The following is a 10,539-nucleotide window of genomic DNA, read 5'->3' as shown; positions in this document are numbered from 1 at the left end:
AGTGCCTAAACTGACACTAGCTTGGAAAGCAGCTGAGAGAGAGCTGTGTTGTTCTTGTAACACTTGAATTCTTTTTTCTGCCTCATGGTGTCTAGAGTGTGCCTGAGACAAGGCTTACCTTTCTTATGATGTTTCTGGCTCTTGTTCATTACTGGGCTAGTTCTGAGGTCTAAGAAGTATCTGCAAACTGTTACCCACAATGCATGGCTAACCCACAAGCAGCTCACTCTATTCACATGGGAGCACACCACGATCATTTCTATTTTATGATATAGAGTTTTGTTGATGCATAAAAAATTAAGAACAAAAATTCTTTTCAAAATAGAAGTGGAACATTGCAATTTTGTTAAGAGGAATAATCTAGCAGCCTGTAGTAGATACAGGAGTGACAGTCTATGTTCAGAATTGATTTTTTTTTTCGAAAGAAGGAAAGAACAAAATGAAATTGGGAGAAGGGACAATGCTCATAAAAGAGTCACATTCAGAGCCTAGTCCAGATGTGGGTCAGAGTAATGAATCCAACTGTAGGGCTAGACACATGGTAGTGATTCTTTCTTGCCTACAAAGCTGCCTGTCATCTGGGGGAATCATGATACATCCCTGTATTTTGAAAGTGAAACTGAGGTGGGCCATAGATTGGAGAAAAATAGGAAGAGAGATGTTGGAAGCTTACTTTGAGATGCTTCTGTTCTGTCAGCATCCCACCTTATACCTTCTCTCAGGGTCCCTTCTTCCAGGGGGCAGTATCAGTCTCTCAATCCTGAGTTCTAGAACATTCCTGTTGCTGAGTTTTGAAGCACAGAGTTACAAGTACCTACTATTTACTTCATTTTATGTTTATTATTTAGTCAGTCATTTTTGCCCCTAATTGTATTACTTTTTGACTAATGAATTAGACCTCTGTCTCATGGACTTCTTCTTGTTGAAATACTTAGATGTAGGTTTTGTGACTTCTTCTAACTTACACCAGAACTTTAACTGTATACTTTTCCATATTACTTTATTTTTGGGTGGTTTCTCCTTTTAATGGGTCCCCAATTATATTAAATTATTTCTTATATTTTTCATAGCATAAATTTATAATGTTTTATTAAAACTTAAGCTGGTATGTATGTGCATTTCATTCTTACTTGATAAGATGGCAACATTCTAAGAGCTTTATGGTGATTTCTTGTTGATTTAACTTAAAAGGTATAATGGTTTTTACAACACATCATTAGCATTTATTGGCATTTTCTCCTTGGTTTTGGATTGATATTTGAACTTGTGTAAATTATCTTTAAAGAAACTTGGGCATTTAGACTTGCAGAAGAGCCTCAATCTCTTATAAATTGGTAACTCGGTCACAAAATGGGACTTTTCCAAATGCATTCTTTTTTGTGACCTAATTTGTATGTTCATTTCACAAAATTACACATTTTGGAGTTGCTTCTAGTGAAGTTTTATTATCAGATTGCCCTTATTTTCATTTCTTCAGTCTAATTAAAGCAAATTATGTATATATTCCTTACAAAGAATCTACTTCCCATACTTGTCTAGACCAACATAACTATTTGCCACATTCTAAATGCTATTCATTCTTATACCCAAAGGTAAATGTAGCTACTGCCCCCACCCCCCAAGAAGCACATCGTTACAACAAATGGAGACTGTCACAGAAAACCACAACTGGATGCAATGAATGCAGAGATTAACAGATGATGGGGAACCCAGACCCAGTGAATACATCTGAATTATAGCTCCTGCATCTATGACCCATGGAACATCATGGAAGAGGGCATAGAGATTTTAAGTGCTAGAATACCAGGCAGTCTGCTGTGAAACTGTCTCTCTTGAAACAGCTACATAAACAAGGGGACAATGGCAAAAGTAATGGACATGTTATTGTGGAAGGGAGATTTTCACAATGTCCCACCCCTAAACAAAGAACCCGGGACAACTAATGATTACTGTGAGAAAGAGAATTAGACCATCCCAGGGTATTTGCTGTCCACTGAAGAGTGGTCAACCCTGAAACCATACACATACAAATAATAAAAACAGATTCAGCAAGTTTGGGAGGAAGACAAATCTGTGTTTTATGTTATATAGAAGAAATCCAATAAGTAATTTTCTAAGTATATAAAACAGATTGACTTTTTAATGACATTAGATGGCAAATAGCTGAATCTGGTTGCAAAGTGTGGCTCAAGAAAAGAGACCATAGGAGATAAATGTAAATGTTACCATTTACTCCACAGAAAAATAGATAAGTAACATATTTCATATATGGAGGAAGGACGAAATATATATTACAGAGGTTGAACTCTGGTTTATAAGGGAATAATCAGTTGATTCACCTTTCAACATGAATAACTAAAAACAGAAGTATAACTTTACTATTCAGAGAATTTTAAAAAGCAATGGAAAGAAAAAGTACAAGCATGACATGTGGAGAATGGGACTCAGAGAGAGGCACTCTCTGTGTGCACTTGTCTGTCAGTTACAATAAAAAGACACCTACAAATTAGTTATCAGGTGGAAAAAATAGAAAAGAATAAAAGCCAGGCCAGGAGGATGCTCTAGAGACACCACAATTTACTTTAGTTATAAATCTCACATGAAGCTCATTTTAGCTAATATCATTACTGCCTAGGCTCACAGTTGGCAATTAAAGCTTCAGAATGGCACTTACTTACAGAGGTGCGGAGATACCAGATAAGGAGGGGCAGGAAAGGCTCACATATGAGTGGAAACTGGGAAGTCATCCAGAAATATCTCTGTGAAGAATTGTGTCTCATATCGACTTCATATCTTATTAATCTACAGCCCAAGAAATCGCATGGGCTGCCCAGCATCTCAGTAAGTCTCACTTGGTAACTAGCTCTTAATAACACTTTGACTGGCATTTATTAGGGGACAGAAAAGGATGTTCTAGCATCCACAACCCCAGAAGACTTCAAATTCAGCACAAGTCAGCTCCTCAACTCCTGACAGAGCATTGGAAAAAAGGTAAGTATATGTGTCCAGATATATTTGTTTCCAGAGTTTGTTAGAAATATTTGTCTATGCTCATGGCTTTCTGTTTCAATACTGAGAAGCTGCGTTTGGGGACTGCTACATTGGATTTCCTTCAAGGAAAGGATGGAGACATGAGGCTTCCTTTAAAAGGAGTGTTGGCAGCCTTAAATATGGGAGGAATGTCTGTATGGTTACTTAGATGATTGGTTCTTCTTTTATCCCAGTTTATCCATTGTGTTGCTTAGGGGAGAATGGTGCATCTTACATTCATTTAAGAGGCAAGGTGAAAGCTAATGTGGTCACACACTTCCTTGATCTCAGTATTTAGAGAATGTGGAAGGAGGATTACATTCACTTGAAGTCAGCCTGGGCTACACAAAAGGCTGCAGCCCAGCCTGGGCGACATGGAAAGACTGTCTCAAAAAGGAAGGAAGGAGGGAGGGAACGAAGGAAGGAAGGAAGGAAAGAAGGAAGGAAGGAAGGAAGGAAGGAAGGAAGGAAGGAAGGAAGGAAGGAAGGAAGGAAAAGAAAGAGAGAAAGAAAGAAAGAAAGAAAGAAAGGAAGGAAGGAAGGAAGGAAGGAAGGACGGAAGGAAGGAAGGAAGGAAGAAAGAAAGAAAGAAAGAAAGAAAGAAAGAAAGAAAGAAAGAAAGAGAAAGAAAGAAAGAGAGAGAGAGAGAGAGAGAGAGAGAGAGAGAAAGAAAGAAAGAAAGAAAGAAAGAAAGAAAGAAAGAAAGAAAGAAAGAAAGAAAGAAAGAAAGAGAGAGAAAGGGACAAAAAGGGAGGAATGGGTCAGGATCACATTCAGACCTTGTTTCCCAGACTGAATGCTAATTACCAGGTCTCATTGTTTTATGTGCTTTTCAGTGTTATTCTCCTTTGTACTTCTGAGACCTGAAGAGGTGTCAAAAGAAAAATGCTAACACAAACTGAAATATTTGAGGAATGTGCCTTGTGTTGCATGTTTACAGTCATAGACAGGGTTGAGGGATACTGATAATGCATGATTTATCGCCAGAAGGCATACAATAGTAGAGCGCTCTTTGTAACCCTATACTTAGCCAGAGAAGAGGCATTCCCAGAAGAGAATAAATCCTAGCTATAGTTGTAGTAGCAGAAAAGCAGTCATGAAAGTGGAGAGTCACTCTCTTTGCGAACTCACAACTTCAAGGGTCAAGAGCTAGGAGCCAAAAATTCACTACTCACCACCCCTTTCAGTCTCCTGGTGATGTCTCCCAGTGACTCTATAGCCAGATGCTCAAACTGGAAGGTGCTGTGTCCAGACAACAAAGATCTCCTAGTTTCCTTCCCATAGCTTCCAGTCAACTAAGGTTTACCATGGAAGGAGATACAGAGACAAAATTTGGAGCTGTGACGAAAGGATGGACCATCTAGTGATTGCCATATGCAGGGATCCATCCCATAATCAGCTTACAAATGCTGACACCATTGCATACACTAACAAGATTTTGCTGAAAGGACCCAGATATAGCTCTTTCTTGTGAGACTATGCCGGGGCCTAGCAAACACAGAAGTGGATGCTCACAGTCAGCTATTGGATGGATCACAGGGCCCCCAATGGAGGAGCTAGAGAAAGTGCTCAAGGAGCTAAAGAGATCTGCAGCCCTATAGGTGGAACAACATTATGAACTAACCAGTAACCCGGAGCTCTTAACTCTAGCTGCATATGTATCAAAAGATGGCCTAGTCAGCCATCACTGCAAAGAGAGGCCCATTGGACTTGCAAACTTTATATGCCCCAGTACAGGGGAATGCCAGGGCCGAAAAGGGGGAGTGGGTGGGTAGGGGATTGGGGGGGGGTGGGTATGGGGGACCTTTGGGATAGCATTGAAAATGTAAACGAGGAAAATACCTAATAATAATAATAATAATAAAAACCAAACAACCAAACAACCAAACAACCCTATATTTTCTGCCTGAAATGAGAATGGGCTGACCCTCTAGGTTTGTCTTCTTTAGGAAGTCACATCTAGTTTGTGAGGCAGAAGAGAGGCTCTGAAGTGGGGCATCTGTCCTTAATTGGCTTATACCCATAACTCTTTTCGTCTTCACTGGCTTCTCTTTCTCATTTCTAAAATTTAAAAAGAAAAATGTTAATTTTTACCTCTGCAACTACTACAAGAACTAAAAGGGTAAATAGCAATTAATTTCAGCTTAGTTGCTATTTTTATAACTAGGGTATGTATGAGTGAGTGTGTGTGTGTGCATATGTGTGTGTTGTTGATGTTGTTGTTGTTGTTCTTCTTCCTTTACATTTTAAGTCCTACACCTCTATTTCCCTTCAAATGCTCCTCTCAAGCAAAGGCTTTTTCCTGCAAAGTAAATACCACTAAAGATCTCCTGGGAGAAAGAATGTAATCCATTCATGTGGCTTACTTCACACCACACAAATTAAGCATTCCTTTTGTGGTTTTGTTTTAATTTCTCTTCCTCTTTTCCTGGGGCTGAGACCTCACTTTCCTTCTATTCTTTATGATGCTGGGAAATTCAAAACAGACTCATATATAACCCTCTGCCACTCTCCTCCAACCTGGCCTACCCATACACACACACAATCTGTGTACAAAAATAATTCTACATGCTTAGCCAAGCCATAATGAGTCCTTGTTTTACGGTAGAAATCAGAGTTCCCTCAGTAATAAAAGAATTTTAAAGCCCCCCCCCCAAAAAATATTGTAAAAACAGATTCAGAAGGAATCTCAATCACAGTTTTACTAAAATTTCATACCAAAACAACAGATTAAACAAGCTGTAAATCTGGGCAACTGCCAGAAGGAGGGAGACGGAGAAGGGGAAGAGAAAAAGCCATGCCTTTTGACATCCCAAGAAAGCCAGAAGGTCCCGCAATGGAAGTTGGGAAGAAAGACCATGGTGGAAAGGGATGGGGGTTTCAGAAATGATCAAGACAGTCCAGAGTGTCAGGAAAATCTTGCTTGGGCTTTTGGTCCATGTTCAAAAGAAAAGAAAAGGGATTGTCACACTTTTCTGAGTTCAATTGCATTCATAGAAGCAGATAGGCTTAACTGTATCCCCTTAGGGAAGGTCAGAGATGGCTGCATAGAGTGTGACACTCCTGTGAAGGATGAGTGAATTGTCATTCCTTCTGCCACCTTAGCAATCTCCTGGTCAGGTGACTGACAGGTGCATCTTGGTCTGTGGAGACTAAAAGGGCCCTGTGGAAGGAGGGGGAGGGCAGATGGCCCAAGTCAGGCCAGAGTTCCACCTATGCTCTGGGCAGGAGGATGTGGGAGGCTGCCAGATGCTTTCCACTCAGCCCAGGGTGGGCATCCAAGCCTCTGACCCACTGAACAGGGGTTGGACAAGGGGCAGCCCCCGACCTGGGGGCCCTGGGGCCACACCCTGTAGCCCCAGGGTTATGGGAGAGAGGGCTGGGGAAAAAGAGGTTTCCACAAAGGCGAGAGTGAGCACAGTGGACTTTGGCTAGAGCACAGGAATGCCTTCCATCGGGAGATTAGAAATGTCTCATTAGGAGAAACCCTATCCCATCATCCAAGCTCAGGGGGCCTTGATGACAGAGACAGTCTATGGTTTTAGAACTTTATTATAGAAAGGCAGGGAGAAAGGAGAGAAGGTGAGAGAGGAGAGAGAGAGAGAGAGAGAGAGAGAGAGAGAGAGAGAGAGAGAGAGAGAGAGAGAGAGAGTGATAGTGAGAGAGGAAGAGAGAGGAGAGTGAGAACAAGAGAACAAAAGGAGAGAGATCAACACCAAGGGGCTGCGGTGCCTGAGAACAAGTTACTTGCAGCTGGAACCTATGAGAGAGACTGTGAAAGGGAAGGAAGCTTGCCAGGAACACTGTGGGGGAAATAGAGAGAGAGAGAGAGAGAGAGAGAGAGGGGGGGAGGGGGAGAGGGGAGGGGGAGGGGGGAACAGGGAGGGAGAGGGGGGAGGAGAGAGAGAGTAAAAGGCCTAGTATTTGAATTAGATTGCTCATGGTGTTTGGAGATCTGATGTACTTCTCTGTGTGTTGGATTCTTCAGATGGTTCTATCTCTCATGGATGGTGTAACCATCGTTCTGCTACCACTTGTGGAAACTAAAAAGGGGGCCTGGGGAAGAGGGGGAGGAAGGATAGCCCACGTCCTGCCAGAGTTCCACCTATGCTCTGGGCAGGAGGACATGAGAGGCTGCCAGATGCTTTCCACTCAGCCCCAAGTGGGCATCCAAGCCTCTGACCCACTCAACAGGGGGTGGACAAGGGGCAGCTCCTGAAACCAAAAGGGGCCCCTGGTGTTACACCCTGTAGCCCAGGATTATGGGAGAGAGGGCTAAGGGAAGAGAGGTTCCCACACAGATGAGAGTCTGTGCAGCAGACCGTGACTGAAGCACAGGAAGGCCTTCCATCTGGAGATTAGAAACAGCTCATTAGGAGAAAGCCTATCCCATCATCCAAGCATCCTTGATGAACAGAGACAGTCCATGGTTTTAGAGCTTTATTATAGAAAGGAGGGGGGAAAGAGAGAAGGTAAAAGAGAGAGAGAGAAGAAAGGCTAGAGAGAAAGAGAGAGTTAGAGAGTAAGAGAAGAGGAGAGGAGAAGAAAAAGAGAAGAGATGGGAGTGAGAGTGAGAGGAGTGAAAGAAAGCAAGGGGGGGCCAAACAGCCCCTTTTAAAGTATGCTGCTATATTTTCTGTTGCTAGGTAACCGGGGAGGAGTTTAGCCTGAAGGTCAGAAGCTTGTGACATTGCCTATGTGACTTCTAGCCATGCTTCTCTTGTGGGAGCTGTGGGGGGTGGTAACTTAGGCAGGGGCCAGAGTTCCAGGAGCATGAGAGAACTCCTTCCATCCCATGTAAGCAAATTATCACCACCGGGTCCCTGGGTTATATCTCAGCTCAACTGGAGACCAGCCTGTCTGTGTATAGATAGCCCAATACCCCACATTGGTCAACTCAAGGGAGGAGATAAATGCATGTGATTTGTAACCTGCTGAGCAGACTAAAATCATGTCTCTACCCAGAGTTAGGGGTAGAACTCATCATCCATTCTTTTGACCATGCAAAAGTATCTTTCCCTTACTTAGTGCCCCTCAAACAAACCATGAGATCTTTGTCTTTTCTGTGTTTTTTTTAAGCCCTGCGGAGGCAAATGTGATGCTTCCCTTTCTGGAATTAGCAGGGGAGCAGGAAATGGATCCAACCCTGACCATGAGAGAAGGGAATCATTTCCATGTGTTTTAAAGGTCCTGAGTTATACACAGGAAGTATGACCCAGACTACAGAGTATACACAAGCTCTGAATTTGAATCCACAGACCAGAATTCTTGATCCATGTGGTCATGTTACTCTCCTTTTATTTATAAATGAGTTTATTAAGCCATATTGACAACAATATCTATATTACATTATGATTGCCAGAAAAAGGGTCAATGTTAAGGTGCTCAAATATGGCCTGTTTACTCAGGGACACCACTGGAAGATTTGTGAGCATGGATCCAACCATCTCATCCCACGACACAGAATCTACACCACTGAATGAAACTGGTCATCCCAACTGCACTCCAATCCTGACCCTGTCCTTCCTGGTCCTCATCACTACCCTGGTTGGACTGGCAGGAAACACCATTGTACTCTGGCTCCTCGGATTCCGCATGCGCAGGAAAGCCATCTCAGTCTATATCCTCAACCTGGCTCTGGCAGACTCCTTCTTCCTCTGCTGTCACTTCATTGACTCTCTGCTACGGATCATTGACTTCTATGGCCTCTATGCCCATAAATTAAGCAAAGATATCTTAGGCAATGCAGCAATCATCCCCTATATCTCAGGCCTGAGCATCCTCAGTGCTATTAGCACAGAGCGCTGCCTGTGTGTATTGTGGCCAATCTGGTACCACTGCCATCGCCCAAGAAACATGTCAGCTATCATATGTGCCCTAATCTGGGTTCTGTCCTTTCTCATGGGCATCCTCGATTGGTTCTCAGGATTCCTGGGTGAGACTCATCATCATTTGTGGAAAAATGTTGACTTTATTATAACTGCATTTCTGATATTTTTATTTATGCTTCTCTCTGGGTCCAGTCTGGCCCTACTGCTGAGGATTCTCTGTGGTCCCAGGAGGAAACCCCTGTCCAGGCTGTATGTTACCATCGCTCTCACAGTGATGGTCTACCTCATCTGTGGCCTGCCTCTTGGGCTTTACTTGTTCCTGTTATACTGGTTTGGGGTTCATTTACATTATCCCTTTTGTCACATTTACCAAGTTACTGCTGTCTTGTCCTGTGTAAACAGCTCTGCCAACCCCATCATTTATTTCCTTGTAGGCTCCTTTAGGCAGCATAGAAAGCATAGGTCCCTGAAAAGAGTTCTTAAGAGGGCTCTGGAGGACACTCCTGAGGAGGATGAATATACAGACAGCCATCTTCATAAAACCACCGAGATTTCAGAAAGCAGATATTGAAAGTCAATACAACATTAACTTACTCTTCTCTCAGAAACACCTCTATGATTGCAATGCTTTCAAATGTTTTTATTTTAATCCAATTTTCTTATAATTCTGAAAGTAGTCAGAAATATGAGTTTCTCCAACTTTCTTGGCACTGTCAATGAATTTCTCAAATACCCTCCAAAAATTTCTCATTGAACACATTTTTTTGCAAATTTTCTCACTTTTTATTTATTTTTATTAGATATTATATTTATTTACATTTCAAATGTTATCCCCTTTCCTGATTTCCCCTCAGAAAAACCCCTATCCCCACAACTCCTCCTGCTCACCAACCCACCCACTAGCATGTCCTGGCCCTGGCATTCCCCTACACTGGGGCATAGGGCCTTCACAGGACCAAGAGCCTCTCCTCCCATTGATATTGTCAGTATAGCAATGCTGACTATAAAAGTTAGAAATTTTGGTTTCTGTTCTTTAGGAGGATACAGAATGTTGAAGAAGATATCTCCTTGCAAGCGCCTGTCAATATTGGCACAGCTCTTCTATCCATGTTAAAATTCTGGTAGAAATTGGAGAAAAAGTATGTGTGTAAGTGTGTGTGTATGTGTGTGTGTGCATGTGTGTGTGTGCATGTGTGTGTGTGCATGTGTGTGTGTGGTGTAGAGGGTGTGGGGGGATATTGGGGTTGGGTGGTTGTGTGTGTGTGTGTGTGTGTGTGTGTGTGTGTGTGTGTGTGTGTGTTATGTGTGAGTAGTGGTATGTGATCATTTGTCTGTGGAGTGTGTATGGGGCTGTGTGTGGAAGGGTATGTGAGGAGATGAGGGTGGGGTAGACATGTGTTCGTGTGTGTGTGTGTGTGTGTGTGTGTGTGTGTGTGGTGCATGTATGTGGTAGTAGGGGTTCATATGTGTGTATAGTGTGTTGTGGTAGTGAGGTGTGGGGGATATATGTGTTTAGTGTGTCCCTGTTGTGTGGTGTATATGTAGTAGGGGGAGTTGGTGGGGGATAGGTGCATGTTGTGGTGGGATGTGGGTGGGGGATTAGGGTAAGGTTAGTTGTGTATGTGTTTTGTGCTGTGGTGCGGGGGGGGGGAGTGGGGAGCATGTTGATGATGACAAG

At 42.7% G+C, this 10,539-nt stretch overlaps 1 protein-coding gene across 1 annotated transcript; it reads left to right on the top strand.

Moving 5' to 3' along the window:
- Positions 1–2,863: 2,863 nt before the first annotated feature.
- Positions 2,864–9,490, top strand: Mrgprx1 (MAS-related GPR, member X1). Its single transcript, NM_207540.3, has 2 exons — positions 2,864–2,991; positions 8,439–9,490. The coding sequence occupies exon 2, from the start codon at positions 8,464–8,466 to the stop codon at positions 9,430–9,432; it is 969 nt and encodes a 322-aa protein (NP_997423.1). The 5' UTR covers positions 2,864–2,991; positions 8,439–8,463; the 3' UTR covers positions 9,433–9,490.
- The last annotated feature ends 1,049 nt before the right edge of the window (positions 9,491–10,539 follow it).

This window comes from Mus musculus, chromosome 7 (genome assembly GCF_000001635.26).
Source record: "Mus musculus strain C57BL/6J chromosome 7, GRCm38.p6 C57BL/6J".
NCBI classification, from domain to species: Eukaryota; Metazoa; Chordata; class Mammalia; order Rodentia; family Muridae; genus Mus; species Mus musculus.
This window is presented reverse-complemented; position numbering and strand designations above follow the sequence as displayed.